Source organism: Clinocottus analis, unplaced genomic scaffold (assembly GCF_023055335.1).
Source record: "Clinocottus analis isolate CAN_PGR_092001 unplaced genomic scaffold, fCliAna1.0.p SCAF_10, whole genome shotgun sequence".
Classification (NCBI taxonomy): domain Eukaryota; kingdom Metazoa; phylum Chordata; class Actinopteri; order Perciformes; family Cottidae; genus Clinocottus; species Clinocottus analis.
Genome location: NW_027175821.1, coordinates 9,219,915 through 9,245,734, shown reverse-complemented (window position 1 = coordinate 9,245,734; position 25,820 = coordinate 9,219,915). Strand labels below are relative to the sequence as shown.

Here is a 25,820-nt window from a genome sequence, read left to right as displayed (position 1 = left end):
TATTGATCTTCAATCTATTTTGGGCATGATACATTTCTACACACACACACACACACACACACACACACAGCGCATTTAAACTGGGCCATAACTTTTTATTATTCAGAGAAATCACATTTTACACAAAACTGGAGTGTTGTACAGTTCTGTGGCATCATTGACAGCATTAACATCTGAATAAAGTGCAGACTTGGAGGTATAACGCCAATCTTTACGATACATTTTAAATGCAAATGAGAAATGTTTTTTGCAGTGGAACTGCAATTCTGAGCATGTAGTGTGTTCTGATAAGAGCTAATATTAAGGAGTGCTGATAGTTTATTCATTAGCTTTCTTTTCAAGAACTTGAATATACATGTATGAGATGACAAAACCTTCCACCGTGCATTTTCTTACTAAACCTACTGTATATTAAAACTCAGCACATGTGACAGAATGAAATAAAACTATCAAGTTAACACTGATAAGATGAAAACATGTATCTGAGCATAATCTAAACTACAATAGTATTAGTATATTTTCCCTCATGTTGATCTCACACAGGAGCTCATGACTAGACCAGAACATTACCGCCTCTGTTATAGTAGCGCCAGAGGAGGCAGCAGGCTAGAAGGTGAGTTCACTCGGCATGTCTGTGCCTTGTAAACCTGACAGCAAGTTTTGAGCTGACAAAGCTCCCATGATGCCTCTTGTGGAGTAGGTGGCACTGCCGATATGTGGCAACACCACTGCACAAGAAAGGAGAGGACAGAAAATTCAGTTAAAAAGATGAAGTGGGAAAAGAGGCCCCGAAAAACAACAACACGTCTCCGTGTTTCCCATCCCGTCTACTCACCACAGTTTTTTAATGTTAGAAGAGGGTGGTTTGTTGGGAGTGGCTCAGGTGTTGTGACATCTAGTCCAGCTGCAGCTATCTGTCCGCTGCTCAAAGCCTCGTACAGATCCTCCTGGTTTACCACAGTTCCCCTACAACCAATAATTCCCCACATCATCATCTTTACGTATTTTAACCGCACGCACAACTGGTGTCAGAAATACAGGACATATTTTATACTCTTAAAAAGGTAAATCAATCAGTAAAGAGTAGGTTTCCAAACCAATGCTTCTCCCATAGTGCACACAGTGTGCTCTGCACACCCATGTTTGCGCTGCTTTGGAAGTGTACCTGCTTGTGTTGACGAAGACTGCCGTGTTTTTCATCTTGCTGAAGAAGGCTTTGTCACACAACCCCCCGGTTTCTGGTGTCAGGGAGCAGGAAACAACTATGAAGTCGCTCTCAGACAGAAGTGTGTCCAGGGGAACTGTTCAACAGACAAGAGAAGGAGGAACCAAAGAGGAAACTGATCAAATGTGAAGACTTTCTCACCAAAAGCCTTTATTTATATTATTGTTGTATAATCTTATTTTATTTTCACTTCTTCTGTCCCCTTTCACTGTGTATGTTTCTCTATTTTTCTTACCAAACTCTCCGTTCACTTCTGAAGCGTAGGCTTTGGCTGTTCTCCCAGAATATAACAGCCTGTTCACTCCAAAGGGCATAAGTCTCCGAGCAATGGCCATGCCTGAACACAAGCAAAATCAGGTATTCACCAACAAGCCGGTCTTAGACTTTGTCGGGAAAATAATATCACACAATGCTAGTTAGTTATGACCGCACTGGATTTAGCTAAATAATCTAGTTATATGACATTATATCCTATTATTACTGTGAATGTAAGGGGCCAAAGTAACTACAGCAGCAATAGCAAGCCTTACCGATGCGTCCCAAGCCGATGACTCCTACTGTGCTGCCAGACAGACCGTAACCACACAACCAGAGAGGCTTCCACGAGCTCCAGCCTCCACTGAGAAAGAAGGGAAGAGACTACATGACCAGTGTGTCTCTCAATCAAATGAGACACTGATTAGTGTAAATGTGGAACATGGTGAGACTGACTTTTTGACCTCCTCCACTCCTTCTGGTAATCTGCGAGCAGCTGCCAGCAGAAGAGCTACAGTCAGTTCTGCTGTGGCATCAGTCAGGACATCTGGAGTGTATCCAACGCGTATACCACTGTGGAAAACAGACACCAATAGAACTCAGAAGCCACTTGAAACTTCACCCGCCAATTTGAAGGTTATTTTTATAAGCATGAGGTACCGTTTTTTTATTTCGTCAAGTGCCAAGTGGTCAAATCCCACGGACAGGGTGCTGATCACTTTCAGGTTTGGCCCTGGAATCAGAGACGGACCAGTTGAAACACTTAAATGCAGACACTTAGTGAACTACTGTTTTCATTAGAGCTGAGATGATGGGTGGCTCGATCCATTAGCTGATCATGAGGCAATAAATCTTCAACAATTTGGACAATTAAGTAATCATTTTATAATAGTTTACTATGCGAAGAAACTCTGGTTGGTTGAATGTGTAGCTTTTCTGTTTCATATAATTGTGTCCCCTTAGAATATGTAATGTTTATTGTCTTACATTTATTAAATCAAAGTGTTAAGGGGTTAAGATGCTGATCATGAATTGTAACAATTATATAAATCTAAGTAGGGATCAGTTACTTCTCCCTGTCTTCATTTCTTGACCACTATCTGTAATAAAAGCATACAAATACTCCAAAAATATTATAGGCTCCGAGAATATCTTAATGACGATTCATAAAATAAACAATATTAATTAATGGGTTACTCGATAATGAAAATACAACCATTGTCCTTTGCAGCCCTACTTGTATGTGTCTTAGTTTTCTGATACATGTAATGTATGTGTGTCCTTGTAATTTTATTGCTTGTTTTCAAAGCTTGAATGGCCAAATTCCTGCTGCTATGTGAGATGTAGCAGCTGTATGTGCTGTATAAAGTACCTGCTGCATCCAGAACCTCTGCATCGATCCGGTCTGACAGCAGACACAGAAGACCATGAGCCCCCTGCACACCTTTGAGCAGGTCTGCCCTTTGCACGGGTTCATCCGAGTCCCACAGAGACACCTCACACCTGTTCACGTGGAGACAGAGAAGGACCAAATGCATGAGGGCCCGACATTCAGGCATAGTTGAGGATTTAAGGGACATGGTAGCGAAGCTGACTGACGTCTGTGAGACGACAGTATAGCTACACAGACGTGTGACACGAATCCAAGTACAGCTGAAGACTGTCTTCACATATGGAAGCAGAAAGCAATAAATAAGTAAAATAAACGCTGCTTTGCCAATTGTAAATTTTAAAAAATGCATACACTCCCCCCGCTGACAGGATCTTCATCCCCTCCTGCGGGATGCGTCTCGTCACGAACACTTTCATGAGTTTTCCAACTCTTTGCATCTCATTGAACCGTCGAAATGAAGTTATGTCCTCTTCGGACAGAAGGCCGTGTGACTCTAAGGGTAGTCCGGAAGCCCAGACAGATTTTAACCTTGAATGTTTGCTTGACACTCTGAGAAAACTACACTTTCCTCCGTAAGACACCAGGAAGTGCTTGCTTTTATAGTACTGCGCATGCGTGGTGAGTAGTTAGTTTGTCTGGTGCCTGGTGGTTGTATTAATCTTCTTCACTGATGGACGTGTTTAACACTTTTACTACTCATTACCTGTTCAATTCAATGTCAAAGATTGAATTTAAAAAATCGTCTTGACTGTTCGGATGTTAAATAGTCGCCAAAGACTAAATACATTGACAATCTATTAACACTTGGCTCTGTGATCGTTCAGCTGTTTTATATATTTGTTATTAATATATCTGTGAGAAAATTGTCAAATAAACTGTAATTGAAATGTGATTCAAAACCATTTTTAAATAAGCTTCTTTATTTTATTTTTGGTGACAACCGCAAGTGTCGACGTGCACCCAAATTGTCTTTACGTATGACGTCATTATAGCGACGTCGTGTCTTCGGCTCGTCCCCGAGCTGTTCCAGCGACGCCTCTACAAGCGCGCGGCCCCGCGGAGGAGCCGCCGAGCTGTAAATGGTGAAGACTTCACCCTCGTGAGGCGACAGAGGGCGGGGATGAGAAGCGCTGGATACTTGAGAAACGAACAAGTCGACTTCAAAGCAGGAAATACGAGTGGGTCCTCGTCTGGAAGAGGTGAGACAACAAAACGTCGTGTTTTGGGGGAATCACGTTCATGTTTGCAACGGCTGATGTTCGCGTCAGCTGTGAGCTCGCGGGGAACAGACGAGCTACTTGTTCGTGGTTGCAGTCACGCTATTTTAGTTCGTCGGTGAGGATGGTACGGATCACACCACTTATTTATGTTTACTCACCAACTATGCCAGGATATAAGCTACATTATTGTGTATTGTGTGAATGTAAGGAGCTGAAGCCATGTCACATCTGTGCTGTCATATAACGCGGGCGTTACCGCAGTGTGTTGTACACAGGCTGCAGTCCACAGACTCAGGAGAAGATACATATGTATTACAATTTAAGATGTATAATGACCCGAGGCACATCCTTATATGTACCGTAGGACGTGTCCAACCAGCAGTTAATGACCCCCCGTCTAATCAGGGCAGGAAGGAACTTGTTGGGTTATTTTTATAGTCTGTTTTTATTGAGTACACAATAAATGTGTGTGGCACTAAATAAATGCAGTTTCTTTACGGGATAAAGGATGTTATTACATTGCGTTTTTAATGATTGATCAAATTGTTCACCACATCATTATGTAATTGTATACCTTGTATGTTATTATTATGACATCTCAATTGAGTAACAATTTTATAGATTACATAACCAGATAAACCTTGCTTTGTTTTACCGGATTTAACAACAGTTAGACCCAGTAACCTGAAGCAGACAATTAATTTCCACATTTCATTTCAGATCAAAATACACATTTTTGACTGAGGAAACCTGCACTGCCTCTCTAAGCCTGCCTTCAATAACCGCATTAGTGGAGACAGTCCTGTACCGTGCAATGGCTCTGTTGACCCTGCATAGGCTCCCATCCATCTCCACCTCTCCAGTGAGTTAAATCATCCACACACCTTGTTGTACACACAAGTTAGACATTTTGCATTTTGTTGTTTTTAAAGTTTTAATTACAAAGTGAGATTCAGAACTATATGAGCTGCTGATGCTGGACCCTCTTCACTCTGCGTAAAGAGCAGCCAATCCTGGATGTGTCCCTCATCACTACATTTGCTTGAAAAAAGGAGACTGCTGTTTAATTTTACTATTTCTGCCTGGGAAGTGACTGCCCTGGCGGGTTACAGGGCTAACATACCACAGCTATAGTCATCATCATCAAAGTGCCATTCACATTCATTACAGTGATGTCAGAGAGTGATTTTTGTTTGTCTTAATGTTCACTGCCTCTGTAGTTTTTTAATGGATACATATAATCATATACGCACTGTATCATTAGCCACTGTCTTTAACTTTATCCTCTCTCATTTTCTCACTCTATCATGACGATGATTTAACTTTACATTTAAGGCCTTGCATTTCTTCTGGTCTTTGTCTCTGCAAACTAAACCATAAAGGACCTGACTGTGGGTCCGACTTATTTCTTGCATATTTTGTCACAGTATCTAATCACGCTGCTATCTTAACATATGTTCTCTCCTTATTTTTTTTTTCTTCAAACCCTCATCATTCCTCTCCTGGCTCCTGCCTACTTCTCCTCTTTATTTATTTTTTTCTTCTTGACTCTGTCTGGACTTGTCAGTTGCGTAACAGGTAATGTTCCTGTCTCAAGTTTCTTTCTCAGTGAACCCTTGCTACAACTGCTACTTCTCTCTCTCTCTCTCTCTCTCTCTCTCTCTCTCTCTCTCTCTCTCTTTCTCTCTCTTTCTCCCTCCCTCCCCCTTCCCCCTTCTCTTGCAATGTATTTCTCCTTAGTTTTTTATCCTTCTATAATTCCACTACCAATACATTTTATTGTTTTTACCCCGAAACACCTTAGTGTCCTTTCTCTGTGCTTGAATATCACTCTCTGTGGATGTCTCCTCACTTCAGTCTTCCACTGCACCTTATCTGTGTTGCACCACATTTCACCCGAGGAATTACTGAACTTTTTTTTTCCGGCCTTTTGTGTGCACACTTCTCAACAGGAAATACATCACACTCACTGCCACAAATGTTCCCAGAAAATGTGTTAGTGTGTCAACAGTTTAGTACTCATCTCGTTAGAAACGTGCCACTAACATTGACTCAAATTGTGTGTTTTTGATATACCCATTACAGTCTGTAATGGGTATATATAGTCATAAATGTACAGTCTTCTGGAATGTTAAGAACATACCATTGGATAGAAATATGTAATTATATAAATCTTTATTGAAACCAAAAAGTCTGAGAAGCCGAAATACACACACAAACAAAAGCAAAATATTTATGTAACTACATTGTTATCTTCTTGATGAGGCTTTCTTGGGATTTATTTGATTTAATTTTTTTTGAAGGATGAAAGCCTCCAAAGAAGAGGGAGACTTCAGAAAAGGTAGATGTACACCTGTGATATCTTTGAATTTCCATCTAATTACAGTCCTGAAAGAATAATTCTGTGGATTACAGCGACATAATACAAAGTGATCTCTGTCCATCTTCAGGGAGAGCTTTGCCTTGGTGAAGGGGGCAGTCCTTCTGCTGGAAGAGGGCGACAGGGTGAGCCTTGATGAAGGGACTTTTCCCACTCTACCGTCTCCTGTAAAGGAAGATGGTAGAGCTCCAGACACAAGGCGCAGACACCTTCACGCCATGGTTGAACAGCTCCGACCAGAAGATACCATTAAGCTGGTGAGGCCTCATGTTGACCAGCATGTTGCAAATCAGAGCAGTAAAAGTTGAAAAATTATGCAGAAATAATTTAACTTGGTTAGCAAAGTGATCCTTCCTATCAATCTGTATAATATAATTATATCGGAAGTAAAGGTGTGTTTAGTAACTTCCTGTGAGAACCTGAATACACCACTTTACTTTCAGCTACCACTGCATCAATGTAGAACTTGATGAAACAACTGACTAATAAGTGGCTAGCTTGACAGCTGTGCGTTCTAACAATAATCATGTTCTGGTTTCTCCGATGTTACCGACCCGAACTTTAAAGTTTGTTAGGATGTAGAGTTAATGTGCTAAAACATGTGAAAATGGAACAGGTGTGGTCTCTTAAGTGGACTATAACCAGTATCAGTATGTTTCTCTTGAAACACAACATTGACTTTTGTAATTGGATTTTTACCAGCAAGGCCAAGGACAATACACTGTACAGAATACGTTTTACTGTGTGTAATAAGGTATATTTGGTTTAATGGGTAACTTCATACGTCAGAGGAAACTACACCATGTTGCATATAAAATATATGAATTGTTCTGGGCCTCACTCCTCTTGCCCTCCCTTTAGTCTCCTTTCTGTCTCACACATCCTTTGTCTCCCTGCTGCTCTTGTCCTTGACACTCTGTTATGCAGGCAGTGCAGTTGGAGTCCATCAGCTCGGTCAGAGTCAGGTATCTGATTGTTATCTCCACCCTCGGCAACAAACAAGAGAGCATCTTGCTGGGCATGGATTTCCCGAACCCAGACAGGTGTGTGTAACCAAGCTGCAGGCATACAGTGTCACAAAGATTTCCATTCAGTTACTACTTGCTGGTTTAGCCCTGTCAAGTAAAATGTATTTTCTTTTCTTGTATTTGTGCGGCCTCTTTGTAGCAATCACGGCACCATCGGCCTGGTTCTGCCCGTATGGAGCGACATGCAGGTGTATCTGGATGGAGACGGGTAAGAAATATATACATTTCTTTAACAGAAATGAGACCTAAATTAAAACTGTAAACGAACAAGCAAAGAGTTTGTGAGGCTGCAGCACAGACGTTGCATGCAGGCTGATGTCTGGGATTCTGGCCAGAAATAATGTGAATGAGTAATGGTCTCTATTTATGGAGCTGAATCATTCTCCATGAATTACAACTGCTCCTATCCATCCTTTTAGGCCCTTACATAAGCATGGAGATCATGTGTTTTTGCAAAGAAATAAAAGTAATGTACGGTTAGCTTCTTTCTGTATCAGTAACAAATGGATGAGTTTCGCGGGTTATAGTGCCTCTAGAACCCAGATCGTCCACTCCAACAAATGTTTCGCGAAAATTTTTGTGACTTTAACAATCAGCTATGCTTTAATTAAAATGACTAATAGTGTTTTTTGGTTTGTAGTCACCCATTACAGTGATTTCTTTGCTGTCGATGGTTAGAGGAGGACATAGAGAAGGGCGCTGTGGAACTGAAAGTTGCAGCTCTAAAAACAGTCAAGCTTTGCTGTGTTTAAACTAATCAGCTGTCACATGCAGTGTCAAAAATGAGGCTCTGATCCACTGCCATGTCACACCAGCATGTTCACACCCTCATCACGCTGGTCCACGCTTCCTACTCGCTGTCCTCGCATTTTTATTTTCCACTTTCATTTCAAGAGCCATCACTAATTTATACTGAATAATCTTTCTGCCTTTTTTGTTTTCATCCAACAATGCTTCTTAACACTTACTTCCTCATTTCTATTTTAAATTCTTAGAATTGTAGCTCACACTTACTTATATCTCTGTCTTCTTTCCGCAGCGGTTTTAGCGTGACCACAGCTGAAGAGATCCGAATCTTTAAGCCTGTTTCCATGCAGACCATGTGGTGAGTTGAATCAGACATTAATGTTCTTACTATGGCATCCAGCACATCACATCCTAAAGCACCTCCTCGACAACCACATGGCTGACCTCGCGTTAAATCTGTAGCTTCTTTTCTTTAGTGTCCTCAAATATACATCATCTTCTCTTCCTCCCCTCTGCTGTAAGGTCAGTGCTGCAGGTTTTGCATGGCTGCTGCGAGAGGGCGGTCAATGCAGCGGTGATCCCAGGCAATGGCCTGGAGTGGGCCCAACACTACCACCAACAGATCGAGTCAGACCGCCTCTGCCTCAACGAGTGGGAGGCCCTGAACAACTTGGAGTCGGTCCGCAGGGACAGTAGTGGAGAGGGGTAAGTAAAATGTACATGCTCCTAAACTAGTTTTAAGTGTAGTACTTTTAGTATATATTTCGCTACATCATTCCTCTGCTCTGAATGAATATATATATACACATGCATGTCTTGGTCTTAAGTTTCACTTTTTCTTGCACGGGTAGTTCGGCAGAGAGAACTTCAAACGAGGGGCTGATCAAAGAGCACCTGAGAGACATCATGCGGACTGAAGACCTGGAAAACCTCACGTCTAAAATGGTAAGACGCATGGGCAGAAAAAGGGAGGTTACAAAAATAAGAGAATGTATGTTTACTTGTATATTTATATCTGTCCTTTTGCACTGCAGGTGCACTCTGCCCTGGAGATCAGGATAGGCTTCGACATGAGACCCTTTAAGGAGTACATTGATAATGAGATCCTGGTTACCATGGCTCAGATGGACAAACCTTCCAAAATATTCGACTACCTTTACCTTGTGAGTGATTGCAAAGCTTCAAAGACAGTGATGAACTTTGCTATATCAGCATGGTGAGAAGTCTTTCCTATGCTTTAGTCAGTAAACTGACGGAAGTGAGTCTTGACCAGGATGTGAACATGTGACTGTAACTTCCCCTTTACATGACAGCTGTGTTGACAGCGATAAGGAAGACGATTCTGTTGGCCCTTTCCTTTTCGTTCTCTGTGCCCTCGACTGAACCTCTATTTCTTTATCTGGTTTCAGGGCTCTGAGTGGAACGCAGCTAACATTGAGGAGTTGCAGAAAAACAAGTTGGTGTTTTCACTTGCAACATTTTTATATACCGCTGTACATTGTTGTTGTCTTTTTCTTATTGTCTCATGACAACGCTAATACTGAATTATGCATTGCTGAGTCACCTCCGTGGCTCTAACTTTATCTCTATGTTTTTCAGTGTTGGCTATATTCTGAATGTGACAAGGGAGATTGACAACTTTTTCCCAGAGGACTTCACTTATATGAACATAAGATTGTACGATGTGGAAGCCAGCGATCTACTCCCTCACTGGACAGACACATACAAGTTCATCAACACTGCCAGGTAGTCCCGAAACCCCAAACATTAGAAGCCACCTGAAATCCAAACTTGTGAAAAGGCATTGTGCAGTCCTGTGCAAATTACAGTTGTTGACAAGTGTATTGCTATCACATTTGTGGCACTAACCACATCACCATGAACTTCATGTAACCTAATAGTTAAAAGAACAATTTACCCGAAACCTTAAGTAGTATAATCGTATACACGAGCTCTGTGTATCCAGCTACAGCCTCGGGGCCTGCTGTTTTCTATTCAGATCATAACAATTTTCGTAGGTAAAGTCATATGACTCAGGGTATCCGACAAAGGTCACCACAATCAGAAAAAAAACTCACAATGTTTCTGCTCTGAGCTTTCTTCCTGAAAACACATGAGGCGCTCAGCAATGCACAAGCAGCATGCAAAACACCTTTCGCTTATTAAAAGCGTCACAGGCTCCTCAAACATTTTTTGCCTGATTGAGGCCTATCTCTTCTTCGACTAAAAGAGGATATGGTGGCCTCCTGTGTGGTCACGCAGACCCAGATCTACTACAGTCCTTTAAAGAAAACATAGTGAGGTGAAATGATTGATACCGATCTAACATCTCTCTGTCAAATATAAAGCTGAAACCACAAGATTGTCAGTCTACCCCACACAGACTGGAAGCAGCTCATGTAGCTCTGTGCTCTGGGAATAAAATGTGCCCACCAGCATCTCTACAGCTCACTGGACTCTTTCTATCAGTCCTCTCATCTAACTCTCTGCCCTAACGTGAACAAGTGCATTTCCTCAACAGCAATTTTGCAGTTTTGACTTTTATTTCCATTTAGTTAATTATCCTTCCAATGCTTGTAAAATCACGAAACCACTAAGTGAGTTTCTCTTGATTTCTGTGTTCTGCAGGAAGCGTGGAAAGGCTGTGTTGGTGCACTGTAAGATGGGCGTTTCTCGCTCTTCTTCCACGGTGATTGCCTACGCCATGAAGCATCAGCACTGGCCACTGGATGTGGCGTTGGCCTATGTTAGGGAATGCCGGTCCATCATCAAGCCCAATGAAGGCTTCATGAAACAGCTGCAGACCTACAATGGCATCCTAAATGCGAGGTCAGACATGGTGTTAGGCCTAATGCTGTACAAAGGTCTCCACTCAAAAATGTGGAACCGTCATGGCAAAAGCTTTGCAGACTAAAGATTTCTTGAATTTGCCACGGTTTGTGGCTTTTTAGATATTCATTTGGGTGCTCATGTGAGGATTATAATGTATGTTCTTTTTATAATTACAGCCAGCAGCGCCACAGCACACTCTGGAGGCGAAAGTCAAGAGACCAAAGACAAAAGTCACTACACAAGGAGGAAGGATGGGAGGAAAGAAAGTCAGAGGAGGAGGAAGAGGAGGAAGAAGAGGAGGACTATGAGCTGCCTGATGATGATGATTCAGATAGTCCAGATGAAAAAGATTCAGATAGCCTAGATGAAAAAGATGATCCAAATGACATAGAGGTAATTAGTTACATACATTTTATAATATTTGCACAATAAATCCTGCAGATTTATTTTTAATCTTCAATCCTTTTATCTTTTTCAAACACACCCAGGTGTTTGTAGACTCGACCCCCCAATCTGAGACCAAGGAGGGACCCGGGCAGACAGGATCACCTGTTATCACAGTGAATGAACCGAACATGGTGAGCAGAAAGCCGGACACAACGCTACGCATACGCTGCACCTACGGCTGCTTCTCTGCACGAGTCTCCATTTGTGGTGCAGACCTCGCTCCTTCGCTAAATCTTTTGATGTTCATTTTGTTTCTCTTTCTCATCTAAAGGTTGCTCCGAGTGTTAATCGCAGTGGAAGGATGAACCTCTTTTCCCTCATGCAGTCCATCAGTGATGAAGATAAAGGACGTGAACAGGTAAATGAAGCAGACTGCCAGTCTCTCTTTCAAGCTCTTTTCAAATTTTGATGTTCTACACAGAATGATGGATTTGTAAATTGAGAACATTTAGAGGAGTCTGTTGTTGTAATTTACAGAAGAAAGAGGTGGGGGATAAAAGCACAACAGTTTACAATCTCACTTTCAATCAAATTGTTGCCGTTATTCTTTTGCATCTTTTACATTTTGCATATTTTCAAAATCAATAATTAAAAGGCACAATATTATCTTCATTTTACTTGAATTAACGTTGAAAAACTGTCAAAGTTTGAGTTCAATACCAATTTGTATTTAGTTTAGCTGCTCTATAAGCTTCCCTTCTACTTCATTGTTGCTTTCAAAGCTGCATGGCAGTCCGAGGCGGTCTCCAGTGCAGCGGATGTGTAGCCAAGGGCGCCGGGGTCTGATTCACCAGAGAGCTTGTGTGGATGTTTCATCTGAACCACGAAGCCTGTTGGACGCCAGTCAGAGCAAACCCTGAAGTGTTCAAAGAGATGGGAGAGCGGGAAGTTACAGAAGGACGGGTGACACTTACAGGAGGCAGAGAGGAGGAAAAGAATGGTGGTTGGGGGAATCCTTGTTTGGCTTTATATTTCAGATTATTCAGATGAAGAAAGTCTGACTTTATGTTTCATTGCCTACAGTACAGCTGATGGTGCACTGTTGATAAAAGGATATCGCTGTAATATTGCTATCCCAATGAAATCCAAGATATGTGATGGGTGAAGTCATTATTAGTGTCCAATGCTGTATTATTAGTTGTTGTTTTTTCTGTGTTTTTAGAACATACCCTATTACATTCAGACCTATCAGGTCTCTCCCTTCCCCCTCGTTCCCTCATCCTTCCTTTAGCCTTCGCATCACCCATCCTGAGATGATATCTATGCAATGACTCCTTTTTCTTTTCCTCTGTAAATATGAGGCTGTAAGCTGCCAAACCAAGGTAGACGGTTTTAAAGTTTTCATATTCTCTCTTATTGCTCTCTCACGTTAATTGTTCACAGATGGGAGGATTTCACTTTATTTAAACTGCATCACCGACCAAGTCAGGGACAGTTTAATGGCAAAAGCCTGTTTGACAAACAGTGTGTTCCAATGTGCCAATGATTATATTCAATTAAAAATATTTGTCATGTAAGTACATTAAGAACCAATGTCACCCATTTATTTTTGATTCATTCTATTTAAACACCAGGGCTGTACGAGTGCCTTCAACCTGAGAATGAAATACGGAATATGAATGACATTGTGTTGTTAATGTTTTCACTATGAGGTGGTGGCTGCCTATTGTATGAATCTTGTGCTGTTTCTCTGACTACAGTATAATTATGACTGCACGTATGCATAAATACACAGTATAGATTATAAACAAATAATTGCTGGCTGCATGTTATGTGTTTTTTATACCAACATGCGAGCAGAATGTTCAGGGTTTTCTCATGTATTGATATTGACATTTAATGGATTAAGGTAAGTGATTTGAAATACTGTTTTCAGACTTCTGATCACTGGATGCTGATGTGGAATAGTCTGTTCATGCTGGTATTATTTGCATCCTGTGGACCCAAGCTAAAGTCTTTTTACTTAATTTCACCTGCACTTTATAACCCCAACACAGACACTGTCCCCACTGCCTGAGCCAACATCACACTGTACTATGAAAAGAACTTTTTTTTCCACATCTCTACGCCTTTCTGTGTTAAGCGCTCTAATGTCTGCACCCCACTCTTGTTTACAACAAACACTATGAGTGAAAAGAATAAATGATCATACTCAAACCAAACGTTTTGTTTTCTGATTAAATAATACCCCTGAGGATACAAAGGTCATGTCCCCTCCTCACCTTGTCAGAAGGCAGGGTGATTTACACTGCCGAGAAAATCTTCATCTCTGATGTCCATTTGAAAAACGATCTCACAGGATTATATTGGTTGGATTGGATTAAATTCTTATTTGATCTGGAAATGACGTATTGCTAAACTAACTGATCCAAAGGTTTCTAAACATTTTGGATTCCGATTTTTGTAACCCAATCCTCCTTTTAACAGACAAAATGCTGCATTTAGGTATTTCAAAATGTAAAACGGATATGTGGATCCATTTGACGTAAAAATAAAGGATCATATTGATTCCACCTCAGAGGTGGATTAGATCTCGTGACGAATAACCTTGACTTCTCCCAAATAAAACAAATATTTCTTTTTAATTCACAATGTGGCCTATGAAATATCTATTTTTAACAAATTCAACGGAAATTAACATTATGTACATTATGGGTTGAATCTGAAGCAAATGGCTTTTCATAGTCATAGTTCAGTATGTCCAAAGAAATCATAAGCCACAGAATAGTAATTACAACTTATACCTGGCTAAAAGAAAGCTTGGTATGTTCAAAGAAATCTGTAAGAATGTACAATACATTCATAATAAAGTATGTCAGAAAGGTAGTACAAAAGTCATATAGCATGTCAAAAGACGTCAAATAGATTGTGAAAAAAACAGCATTATAAGGCAAAAGAAATCATGGTATATTATGTCAAATAAGTAATAATATAGTAAGTCCAAAGAAAGTCGTGGAAAAAAATCACAGCACAGTACTTCTCCATCCTGGTATTGTGGAGATCTATGCTGGTTAGGTAATAAATATTGTATGGATTTCTCTTCCATTTTTTTTTTGCAGATATTTGGCTTCTGTAACGTAACCTGTATTTTATGTGTTGGCTGTTTATTTCCCCCGTGATCACAAAAGCCAAGAACACATTTCAAAAGCCTTATTGTGATATGTGTGATTTGAATAAATAGCTAACTTTCCAATATCCATTTTTGTTTTCGACTTGTTTTCATGGTGATATTACATTATTACATTATATACATTTGTGTGACATCTCACTAGCATACTTATAACTTGGTTAGTTCTGAAAAAAAGATGTAAATAATGCTCACATGAATTATTGCAAAATAAGGACAGTTGGATAAAACAGGAAAAATTTCTTCGACCTCAGGATTATAAAAATCAACATGAAGTGTCATAGAAGTTGGAATTATTACATATATTTTCTATCTCTTATACTTAGAAGTTGTAGCAAATTATTGGAGTGTATGGATTTAAGAAGACTAAAAAACATACTTAAAAAAATCAGTATGAAATCCTTTTAAAGTGTTATCGGTATATTTGAAGTGTCTAGCGTGACACTACATCTAGTAAGTCTTACAAGGCCAGAGATACATTTTTTAAATCTTGACTTTGCTTGTATACTCAAAGTATAAAAGTGCTCAAATATAAATTGCATGTAATTTTACAGACTAAAATGTAAAATAAACTGCATTTTACACCTTTTGCTTTACTCCACCTTAACTCCTTTGTACAAAGTTTCATAATCAATGAGATGACCTGAACTGTACCAACATACCATTATATATTTCCTTAAGTAAAAGTACACTTCAACACTCTAGTTTTATATTAAAAACATGATATCCGTATTGCTTTGAGGTGTCGGGCAGAAGTGTGCTACTCCATGACATTTTATTCACAAGAAACAAACCACAGGAACAAGCAACCTTACTTTCGCCACTCAATTTGTTTCTCTTTATATTGTCATTTACTGATTATCTTAATAACAATACAGTCTTAATTCACAAAAGAGCAGAGAGTAAGAGATACCGACGGCATTTTGAAATAACAGATGAATTAGATGACATAAATTCAGGAGCCAATGTATTTTCTTCTAGGTTCACTAAGGGTAATGCCTCCCTCTTTCATTGCTGTCCTGAACGACTGCACCTGTAAAAGAGAAAAAAAGTCAGGGAGAGAAAAACATAACTTAAGGGGAAAAGAGACATACAAATGCATTTACTAACAGCAGATTGTGCTGCATTAACTTACAGCGTCAGAGCGGTACGTCCAGGGAATCGCCCTGTACACCATCCGGGTGAGGCCAGCCTGCTGGCACCGATGTGCCAGCACCTCGCCCACAGCTTGACACGCTGCCACGCACCTTGTGGAAGCCAGCCCCTTCTTCACTGCCCACTCCTTGGTGGAGCAGGAAAGCACTGGGACAGGCGAGCTGCTGGAGAACACGTGTGCCGTCACATGATGCTGGGTGCGAGAAAACTCCAACCTGAGACAATGAGGATGTAACCAGAACATGAAGAGGAATATTAGCAGTCTGTTGGGTAGTTCACTAAGAGTCAAACATGTTATGTTTACATTATGTTACCGTTTAATGTGGTTTAATAAGTCCATGTGTTAACTCAGACTAAAAAGTCACCACGGAATCAGATTTCTTACAGGAATATTTTTTTAAACAGATTAAATTAGCAGTATTTGTTTTAACTGTACGATGGAGATAAACAGGAGAAATTAAACACTTGGTACCAGTTCAAAATAAAAGTTTTTATTATTTTTTTTTAGTTATGCACACACAGACCTGTGGTAGAACTGCCGGTGGGGCCAGGTGGTCTTCCAGCCCCGGTCCTTCACAGCCAGAGCCAGCTGCTCCAAGTTTCGGGGGTTTCTGTTCACAAAAGTCGGGTTCACGGCTTCGTTTTCATCCGAGCTGGGCTCTGGCTGAGAGGCTGCCTGACTTTGACACCGAGCTGGGTGACACACAAGCGGATTAATCAAACAGCTGCAGAGACACACGCACAAACAAATTATGATACATAAAGGGGTGATAAAAAAAACAACTTGACATTACCAGTCTGATTTGAAGCCACAATTGGACGTCGGATTTGTCTGAACAGCAGCCGTAAACTGGACGCCATTTCCTCCTCTACTGTGTTCACTTTATCAATTAAAATAACGCTTAAAGTCTGGTCAATGTGCTACCGTACAACATGCACTACGCCATGTCCCTTAACACTTGAAGTATCGGACTCTCGCTATTCGATCAGGATTAACCGTGACATGCGGAGCGCCATCTTTGACATTCAGACAACATCCGGTCTATTTGGTACCACGTTGAAAGCAGCACTAACAGAAACAGACGCCAGCAATTTGGTTCCGCGTTCACGTCTTAATAAAGTCGTACGCTTTGCTTTACATTTCTGCCCATTTACTGTACAGTAAATTCTAGTGGTGATAAATACAATAAATAAGTACTTTCATTCACTAGGCTTGAGGTACATGTAGCTTACTATATTTATCTTAATAACGTTACCTCCCATCATACTTTGTACCCCATTAATATACAATAACATTTATCTGACAGCTACAGTAACTTAGAAGTTTACCGATTTTACATACAAAACACATGATCACCTTAAGTTTTATTAAGAAGTTAACCTACTAACTGTATACAGGGTAGTTCAACTGTGCTTTGTCTAAATCAGCTCCATTAAAAAGCCAGTTACATGTTAATGAATCCAAAATACAATCCAATGTTATGCATATTCCATTCTGATTAATAGGTACTTTTGATATGTAGAGTATATTTTGTGGATAATACATTTACTACTTTTACTTAAGTAAGCTTTGGAATGTGTCTTACTTGAAATGGCCTATTTCTAAATTGTGAAATAGCCCACAGTAATTATGATTTTTGCCAAATCGTTATATATGTATGAGTAATTTCATATTACTCATCATACTTATAATGATGTTAATACTTTTGCCATCATTCATCACTTCAAAGATTTATTTAAGACACACATGACAATAAATGGTGTGACTACACAACAGGTAAGGTAGCATGTTCAGTGAAGGACTTCCACAATAAGATTAAACATCATCATATTTAATTTCAGTTCAGATTTTATAAATGTTACAGTGCAAACCGGCAGAAAAAAAAGAGAAATGTCCAGGCAGAGTTTTGTTCAAAATAGTGGCATGATAATGGAAGTTATTATCTGTCCAAAAGACTTGCAGGATAAACAAGCACTCAGTCCCGGTAAGGCACCTGAAAGAAAACTTATACTACCAATAAATACCTGTCGCGTGTTGTCCTCGGAAGAAATGACAATGAGGAAAAAGTGTCTTTGGCTCATGAAAATCATTCATGCAAATCCCTGCTATCAAATTAAGAATCCTACAGGGCTGGCTTATACACCAATTCAACAACCATACCTTCCCTTAAGCTGCAGAACAGATTAATTAATTGGTGTTCTTTCCCTTTAAATAATTGATGTCTATAATATATGTTCGTACAGTGTAAATTATTTTTTGAGCTACTGACTGATTTTAAAAGTACTTCATAACACTGATAGTGAAAAAGCTAATTAGCAAGGGCTTACAAAAGTATATTTTTTCATTTCATATAATGCAATTGCAATTCATTACATAGGGACTGCAAAAATAACAGTCTTTACGGTTGAGATAATTGTGCAAGTCAATTAACCGATTTCACAGCCTACAGGCAATAGAATGCCACCGTTAAGACGGGGAGACAAAGTCATTCTGATGTAATTAGTTGTAGTCCAAGTATTCAATAATATACACATATTAACATAATCATTTGGTAATCATAAGTTATGTTTTGACCGATCAAAGAGCAGCTGATGCATTGATCAGAGATGCGAAAGAGAAAGGGCTCAACTTGTAGCCTGATCCACTGTAGAACTTGTTCTGGAACTCCACCCTGTAAGAGAAAAGCAAAGTCAACATGCATCAGTACAATCTATAATGCAGAATACATTTTTATCCAATTAGTGAATCCCTTGACCCCTTCACTATGGGGATATTTTGTACAAACATAAAATGTTTAGAGTAGAACCTTGTGCAAAGCAGATTTCTGTGTGCTCAGTTAGGTTTAGGTACATTGCCATTAGCAATAGGAACCAACAGGTTTAGACTTTATTTTGTGATTTAGGCGAGAAGAGATGAGTCTTAAAAAGGTCTTTTCATTACATAATTGATTAACTAACCAAGTAACCCACTGAAACAAAGACCAAAGCAAAAAGCAAATATTTAGTGCAGATATTCAGGCTACTTAGTGGTTTAAAAAAAAAATTTAAAAAATCCATTGCCTTTTCCTCCATCTTATCCTTACCAGTGCAGACGGAGCGCATGCAGAAAAGCTGATAGTCCCTCCATAACTAGCAGGATGCAGACAGTCAACACAGCAAAGAAGGCAAAAACCACAACGAGGACTACAGATCCCACGTAGCCCTCCCATTTCAGGGCAATACGCATCACCATCACCCACAGCACCTCTGACAGCTCTGTGGAGACACAAATAAATCACTGTCACACAATCATGTGTGTATGAATAACTGACTGAAAAAAGAATAGTATGAGTGTGTTTGGTTTTAGAGAGGAAGTCTGTCTTTGTGTGTGTGTGTGTGTCACTAACGTGCATGTGCCAGACTGAGAGCCCAGAGTCGGAGGTAAGAGGCAGTGTTGGAGATGCAACCCAAGCAGTACTCTATGGTGTGGATGGCCTGATGCATGAACCTGTCTGCAACATCAAACACCTGCAGACAGCATAGATTAAACACTTGCAGAATCACAACAGCGCAAACTTGACTCCATTTAGAGAATTAAGTTAGTCAGGCTTCACCCTTACCTCTTCTTCAGAAGCTCCTCCCTCTACCTCCCCCTGACTCGTGTTGATGGAGCCTTCATCAGCCACGAGCTGACATCTGTCTTCCTCCTGATGTTGCAGAGAAGCAGAAATCCATCAGGAAATGCATTTAACTCGAACATAAGAGTTAAAGTTCCATTGAACAGAGACTCACAACTTGACGTTGTCTTCTCTTGAACGTAAGGAATTCGTACATGGGCTTCCCAAGCAGGAGGACAGGGACAGAACACAGGGCCAGCACCACCAAGATCTTCTGCACCACAATCTGCACACATCATTGTCGTTTAGTCAAACTAACAATTATTTAATTAAAAAACGAAGCAGCATTTACATTGTTGTTGCTTATTACTGTAATTAAAGCAATTATTGTTTTTAAGAAGCCCATGCGATTGTGGCAAACATCGACAGAGTGGTCTGTCAAATAGCATTCACTACATTTCACCTCCTAAACCCAAGAACAAGTAAATAACTTTGACATAAGATAATGTAGATTAAATGTTTGCTGTGAACCAGCAGGTTTCAAGCATCTTCAAGGTGATTTTCAAAGTGAACTAACAACATAAAATAAAACCAGTAGTTTTCATTACTTGCTTAAGAAAGGCTGGAGAAAAAAAATAATCTAAAATACAAGCTTAAACATTAAAATGTTCCTTTTCGGGAAAAGACCAAACTGCACACCTGTCCTTCATAGAGCTTTGGGTTGTCAGGGTTGTCTGTGAAGAGGAACATGTCTATGAAGTGGATGAGTATACTGGGAGCAATTTTGGAATCGACAGGACTGTAGACGATCCACTTGAAGACCACCATGAACACCAGGTAGCCAAACAGAGACACCATGAAGAACAGTTCAGGGATCAGTACAAAGAACACACTGCTCATCTTGCCAAAGTGCCTGGGGGAAAACAAACAATGAAAAGGAAAAGTATGTGTGAAGGCAGTCCAGCACAAATATGAAAAGAATTAAAAAGTAGAAGTGTATTCACAACACACACGCACGCCAAACAAGTAAAACTTTACATACCAATAGTTGAAAAATGACAAGCAGACTCCAAATGTCATGTGAATGACACCGATGATGACCGACATCTTCATCTTGTACGAGTTAAGGAAAGTCAGTTTGTTATTGGACAGCCCCCAGACCTGACAACGACACAAATAAGAGAGAATGAGGATGCAGTAACAACCAAGATGACAGGAATGAGGATGCAGTGACAACCAAGATGACAGTATGATAGAAAATGTCTGACGTGTGCGACGGCCATACCGGGTCAATGCCGAATGGATACGGGGTGGTGAAAACACCGGACACAACAGGATCCATGAACAAGTACTTGTTTCCTGCGAGGACCGATGCACTGAAATAAATGAAACAGTTAAGTAAGATGGACAAGAACCGTCACGTCTCCAAGCTGGAGAAAAGAAGAAGACAAAAAAAAACATTATGAAATGTCCTCACTTCCATATGTTGTTCTCAAACATTGGGCCGACGTGCCACGCTGAGTTGAAGGTACTGAGGCCTCTGCTGAAGCACTCGTTGTAAATGGCCCCAGTATAGATAGAGAACAGTCCCATCAGCAAAATCAGATACCGTCCTCCAAACATCATCCTCCAGATCTGAAACACACAGGTAACCATTTAATTTCATTATGTAATACGCATGATTGAAAACCTGTTTCAGCTCTATTAAAACATAAATATTCTGCCATTTGAAAACCCCAGGTGTTGAGCTTAATAGGGTGTGTGTGTGTGTGTGTGTGTGCGCATGTGACCTCATTGTTGTTTTTCTTTAATTTGGGGTCCTTCTCCTCAAGGACCATCCAGAGGGCAGCCAGAGTCATCAGTAATCCATGACCCACATCCCCAAACATCACAGCAAACAGGAAGGGGAATGTAATTATGGTGTACACCGCTGCAGAGGCATGGAGGATAATCACTTGACTTATAATACACTCATAAGCTTCAAAGCATTAATAAAGATTTTTTTTTAGGTGTGCAAACGTACCTGGATTGACTTCCCGGTAGCTGGCCACTCCGTAGGCATCAACAATGTTCTGGAAACCAGCTGTGAAAGAGTTGATGGGAAACAGGGTCGGTGGAGGGGTGGAGTAGGGAAGGCGGTTGTAGAAAGAGTCAACCCCACTTCCACTCTTCCTCTGAGGATTGAAAAGAGAGTTGGAAAAAGGTGGACAGTGAGAAATTAAGTGGTTTTACTCATCCATGTCAAGTCTCCTCATCTACAACTCACCCCTCCCTCTCTCAGAGCGCTCTGAAGTTCAGGCAGCTTGCCAACAGGACACCAGGCCTCGGCAATCAGGCATTTGTCTGTGACAGAGGGGCTGCAGAGATTCAGCACCAACTGAATCGCCTTACACTTCTGCACACGCACCTTCCACTGGGGAAGCACAGCCACTGCCCGATTCAGTAGCTGCTGCATGAAGGACTCAGTCTGAAACAACACCTGAAGTAAAAGGAAGTGAGAGGGTTTTTAAATAACTGAGAAGAACACTTGATCATTACTTCCGTCTTTGTGCTTTATTAGTATATTCAAGTGGTTCAGGATACAGACATGTCCAAGCGAGAGGGAATATGACGGTGATTCTGCCATTGTTCAACAAACTACACTTACTGATTTGATATCTTCAATTCTGCCTTGAAGTCCCTGGAGAATCTCCTCTCTGTCTGCAGTGCTCTCAGGGTATGCAAACGTCTGTGTGCGGAAGCTGTGAGGAGGAAAAATCCAAAGTCATTCAAAACTTATAACAATAATTGTACTGTGGAAATTTACAAACAAATCAAACTGATGCGCAGGTTTACCCACCAATCACATATCTTCTTGACTTTCTGTCCAATTTGATCTCCCCAATAGGAGATGAGAAACACTGTCCATTGTACCATTTCCCCCTACAAATGAAGAGAAAGCTAACAGCTGTGATAAAACACTCACGAGAAAACTTTGATGTGAAAAATCATCAGAAACTATCCCTGAAACAGAAATAACTTTCATATTCAACTCTCAACCCTGATCCCCTCTCTCAGTCTCCCAGTTCCCACCGTGTCAGGATGCTCGAGTCGATCCTCCATTTCTCGGAAATCCACAATGATGTAACCTCGACATGCTCGCCATAATAACCGTTCAAACGAAGGAACCTTCCACGGATGGACCACTCCTGCCACAAAACTGAGAGAGAGGAGATGCAGACACATTCAATACGTTGAATGTGACAGCATCAATACATTGAATGTAGATAATAACCTGAAGCGCACTATGAGCATTTTATAAAATGAGAGCTACCTGAGGTGGATATCTTGGCGGTTATCAAACAGCCCTTGGCTTTCCAGTACAGGTGGTGGTGCCTGTGAAATTGAAATGAAGTTAATTTGTAGTTTTTGTTTGTAGACAGTTTGTTCACACCAGCATAATAGTTAAATTGCGATGCAAGAAGTACTGCAGGAATGTAGTTCTCCCCACCTGTGTGACTGTGAGAGAGTGAGTTCTGGTCAAGACTCCTTGGTACTGACAGAGCTGGGTCAGCTGAGCCCGGAGGCTGTCTCTGTTCCTGGACACCTAGTAAGACACAAGGGAAAAGTCAGGTCAATGAGTTCAACCGCTTTTGAAATTGTGCGAATGAGACAATAGAGGCTTTTCAAAATGTATTCATCATTTCAGCCTTGTTTTAAGCACCCACCTCTTTGAGCTCTCTGGTCAGCCTCTCGCACTCCTCCTCTACGGTGATGAGCTCGCGAGGCTGAGGGGCCAAAGGTGAGGGGCATGGAGGAGGGAGGGGACATTGCAAAGGTGGAGACAGAGAGCGATTGATCTCCTGCTCCAAGAAAGCTGAAGGGCAGATAAAGAAGGTCGAAGGGCAGATATAGAAGGTCAGAAAGAAAGAACAAAACTAACATATAGGAACATGCACGGAAACATAGGTGGGGAACAATGAGTCAATACTTACAAAAGGTTTTCTCAAGTTCCTCACATCGCCTGACCTCGCCGACAAACTTCCTCTGAAAGGCGTTCACATTGGGATTCAACTAAAGCATCAGAGCAGAGGGAAGAGGAACAAGGTTATTCATGTTCATCTGTTGACAGTAATTTACTGCGCCTCGCAGTGACTCAAAACAACCATCAGTTCACCATTTTATTTAAATTCTGCAGATTCCAAAGTGACTTCATGAGATAATCACATTCAGATCATAAGAGTAATGATCATCAGATGCTTGTAACATGAGCCAAACCCCATGATAATAATCTGTTGCTTGCATGTCAAAAGCAAAGTAGGTATACAAGGAAAATTATTTGGCCCAAAAAGTAGGGTAGAAGACTAATGGACCTCCATCTGTATTGGGCTTTGATCATTTAGCCACAAGATCATGCAACAAGCGTTTAATTAACTCACATCTCTGAATTCAACCAGGCCCAGTTCTCCCAGCTCACTGACACAATTGTATGCCGAGCCTGACTGAAGGAAGAGCTGCACCAGGCACACCTCCTCACTGCGAAACATGGAGCCCATAACTGCCTGTATGTGGGGGAAAAAAATGTGTAAATTAATATTTTTCATGAAAAATTGACAAACGTAGCCCAAGTACAGGAAATTATAAAGGAATGAGGGATCTTTTTGAGAAAGTATAGCGGAAAGAGGCAGTCCTTCTAACAGGGCACTTACTTTCAGTTAGACAATAAAAGCCACTGTGCGACCAAGTTAATGAGTGAAAAAAGTGAAAGACAGGGAAACATCAAGTCCCCTGACTATGATTATCAGACGGGATTTCCATTCTTGCATGATGACATGCTTCTCTTTTTTGTCAGTTGCAAATTGAATCCCTCTTTAATGAAAAAAAAAACATTGCTATATATACATACATTTGGCTGCCAGATACTAAAATAAGCCAAGCTGAAAAGAATGTACTCCGATATAAAAGAGCTACAATAAACACTACCTTTATGAAGGTTATATACTGTGGGGTGGACAAGATACCACAGCAGCACCAACAACTACAGTCTCCTAAATGAACATTAGGTTGCGTTAATGCTAGTTTAGTTTTGGCAGGGCAGCTGTCCGACTATTAGTTTTAGCTCAGTGCACCTAAACTTACTATAACATTCATGAAGACTGGGTGTTTAATAAATCAACAGTGACCACTGCATACACATCAATTCAAGTAACGTGACATAAAGAAAATGTATTTTTAAGACAGTTCGGCGTTTCCTTAAACAATGAATAAGTCTCCGACTAAGTTACATTTGTAGTATGTGAATAGTCATCAGAAATAGGGCAATGAGTCACATTTTAGTTGCATTTCATGTTCACGAAACAGGTCTGAAATAACGGCCGATCAAACACAAAATGTAACTTTTAAATAGGTGAAACGAAACCTCGTGATTGACCGGGGAAACTCCATGACGAAATAGAAATGTAGCACAAGGCTTTTGATTTGTCTTGATAATAGCGCCAGTCCGTCCGCGGCGGACCAGAACAAATAAACCGCTATAAAAAAAAGCACAGAAACCCCGCTGCTCACCTGTCTGCCTCCTGGGATCGAGTCTGCTGTGTTTCAGGCGGCCCGGCCCCGAACCGACGGACAAACCGGTGACTGGTAGCAGAGCCAAACCAGACGTGTTTACCAGAAGTTGTATTGGTTCGTTCTCGCACTTCCCGTTTGTGGAAGTCACGTTACTGCGGCCTCACGTGACCGCTGGTTCGTCACTCATTTGGCCACGAGGGGTCCGGTCGAGACGAGGAGACTTAAAGATTACAGTCCCTAACGTCAGTGAAATGTTAAAATGATAAAATACCTGATGTATATATATTATTCTGCCAGGCTTAGACAAAATATATGAGGGGTGAGGTTGGGTTTGATAAACAATAGTTGCAAAGCAACACCATAATGACATGAGTGGCGTGACTCTTTATAGCAAGTTCCTGATCACTTGATCATTCGTTCCTGAAACCGAGAGCGTCCGTTAGGTTTCAAATTAAAAATCTAACATAATTGGTGCCAGAATACACCTTCACGTGGTATTACTTATTAAATATGCTTGTCCTTGGTAATTCTGTATGCTTATTGGAATAGTTTTTCCACCAAAGGAGATTCATAAATTTAAACCTAGTCATCTGCCTTGTATTTTTTTTTTTTTTTTTTAAATAAAAATATATAATCAATTTGATTTAATTTTAAAACTTTAACCAACTGCACGTGAGGTGCAGTTGTACTTCCCTGAAAAGTCACGTGCATGTTAAGATTCCTTCAGGTTCCCACTGACAAAATGGTGTTAGTGGCTTACTGAACCAAGTTTGGCTTTTAAACCATTGAGATTGTCTTAAAATTCTAGCACATCTCAAATGAACAATTAGAATGAGCAAAAAGTCTTTGACATCAGTTTGCAGTAAAG

At 40.6% G+C, this 25,820-nt stretch overlaps 4 protein-coding genes across 4 annotated transcripts; 1 reads left to right on the top strand and 3 right to left on the bottom strand.

The window, feature by feature from the left end:
• Positions 1-74: 74 nt before the first annotated feature.
• Positions 75-3,446, bottom strand: grhpra (glyoxylate reductase/hydroxypyruvate reductase a). The gene is made up of 9 exons (XM_068586519.1): positions 3,225-3,446; positions 2,853-2,983; positions 2,141-2,213; positions 1,937-2,053; positions 1,756-1,844; positions 1,461-1,562; positions 1,166-1,301; positions 836-966; positions 75-728 (listed from the first exon to the last, which is right to left on the bottom strand). Exons 1-9 carry the CDS (start codon positions 3,308-3,310, stop codon positions 607-609), a joined length of 987 nt encoding a protein of 328 aa, XP_068442620.1. The 5' UTR covers positions 3,311-3,446; the 3' UTR covers positions 75-606.
• Positions 3,447-3,902: 456 nt separating this feature from the next.
• Positions 3,903-14,673, top strand: ssh3 (slingshot protein phosphatase 3). Its single transcript, XM_068586506.1, has 17 exons — positions 3,903-4,072; positions 4,814-4,955; positions 6,397-6,434; positions 6,544-6,730; positions 7,401-7,516; positions 7,641-7,709; positions 8,541-8,606; positions 8,771-8,953; positions 9,100-9,193; positions 9,283-9,411; positions 9,658-9,704; positions 9,848-9,994; positions 10,877-11,077; positions 11,257-11,473; positions 11,569-11,658; positions 11,799-11,885; positions 12,250-14,673. The coding sequence occupies exons 2-17, from the start codon at positions 4,908-4,910 to the stop codon at positions 12,385-12,387; spliced, it is 1,857 nt and encodes a 618-aa protein (XP_068442607.1). The 5' UTR covers positions 3,903-4,072; positions 4,814-4,907; the 3' UTR covers positions 12,388-14,673.
• Positions 14,674-15,386: 713 nt separating this feature from the next.
• On the bottom strand, positions 15,387-16,856 carry mrpl18 (mitochondrial ribosomal protein L18). Its single transcript, XM_068586455.1, has 4 exons — positions 16,604-16,856; positions 16,334-16,502; positions 15,790-16,024; positions 15,387-15,687 (listed from the first exon to the last, which is right to left on the bottom strand). Exons 1-4 carry the CDS (start codon positions 16,668-16,670, stop codon positions 15,610-15,612), a joined length of 549 nt encoding a protein of 182 aa, XP_068442556.1. The 5' UTR covers positions 16,671-16,856; the 3' UTR covers positions 15,387-15,609.
• A 751-nt stretch (positions 16,857-17,607) lies between these two features.
• On the bottom strand, positions 17,608-25,091 carry tcirg1b (T cell immune regulator 1, ATPase H+ transporting V0 subunit a3b). Its single transcript, XM_068586444.1, has 21 exons — positions 24,950-25,091; positions 23,824-23,946; positions 23,380-23,458; positions 23,113-23,261; positions 22,896-22,991; positions 22,719-22,780; positions 22,478-22,604; positions 22,245-22,327; positions 22,053-22,146; positions 21,672-21,884; positions 21,429-21,579; positions 21,196-21,335; positions 20,883-21,040; positions 20,691-20,781; positions 20,448-20,566; positions 20,105-20,318; positions 19,581-19,691; positions 19,409-19,495; positions 19,196-19,316; positions 18,893-19,064; positions 17,608-18,481 (listed from the first exon to the last, which is right to left on the bottom strand). The coding sequence occupies exons 2-21, from the start codon at positions 23,938-23,940 to the stop codon at positions 18,388-18,390; spliced, it is 2,478 nt and encodes an 825-aa protein (XP_068442545.1). The 5' UTR covers positions 23,941-23,946; positions 24,950-25,091; the 3' UTR covers positions 17,608-18,387.
• Between the last annotated feature and the right edge of the window lie 729 nt (positions 25,092-25,820).

What these genes read in the sequence shown, in the direction of transcription:
- grhpra (XM_068586519.1), bottom strand. Translation starts at nt 3,310, where the DNA reads ATGCAAAGAGTTGGAAAACTCATGAAAGTGTTCGTGACGAGACGCATC. An exon ending in CATCGGCTTGGGACGCATCG is followed by an intron (nt 1,563 to 1,755) that starts GTAAGGCTTGCT and finishes GCTTGTGTTCAG; the next exon opens with GCATGGCCATTGCTCGGAGA. An exon ending in GTCTTCGTCAACACAAGCAG is followed by an intron (nt 967 to 1,165) that starts GTACACTTCCAA and finishes TATTGGTTGTAG; the next exon opens with GGGAACTGTGGTAAACCAGG.
- ssh3 (XM_068586506.1), top strand. Translation starts at nt 4,908, where the DNA reads ATGGCTCTGTTGACCCTGCATAGGCTCCCATCCATCTCCACCTCTCCA. An exon ending in AATGGCATCCTAAATGCGAG is followed by an intron (nt 11,078 to 11,256) that starts GTCAGACATGGT and finishes TTATAATTACAG; the next exon opens with CCAGCAGCGCCACAGCACAC. An exon ending in ATGATCCAAATGACATAGAG is followed by an intron (nt 11,474 to 11,568) that starts GTAATTAGTTAC and finishes AAACACACCCAG; the next exon opens with GTGTTTGTAGACTCGACCCC.
- mrpl18 (XM_068586455.1), bottom strand. Translation starts at nt 16,670, where the DNA reads ATGGCGTCCAGTTTACGGCTGCTGTTCAGACAAATCCGACGTCCAATT. An exon ending in TGTGGCTTCAAATCAGACTG is followed by an intron (nt 16,503 to 16,603) that starts GTAATGTCAAGT and finishes TGTGTCACCCAG; the next exon opens with CTCGGTGTCAAAGTCAGGCA. An exon ending in CACCGGCAGTTCTACCACAG is followed by an intron (nt 16,025 to 16,333) that starts GTCTGTGTGTGC and finishes TCATTGTCTCAG; the next exon opens with GTTGGAGTTTTCTCGCACCC.
- tcirg1b (XM_068586444.1), bottom strand. Translation starts at nt 23,940, where the DNA reads ATGGGCTCCATGTTTCGCAGTGAGGAGGTGTGCCTGGTGCAGCTCTTC. An exon ending in GCGCTCTGAGAGAGGGAGGG is followed by an intron (nt 21,580 to 21,671) that starts GTGAGTTGTAGA and finishes TTCAATCCTCAG; the next exon opens with AGGAAGAGTGGAAGTGGGGT. An exon ending in CATGCGCTCCGTCTGCACTG is followed by an intron (nt 18,482 to 18,892) that starts GTAAGGATAAGA and finishes TTTCTCTTACAG; the next exon opens with GGTGGAGTTCCAGAACAAGT.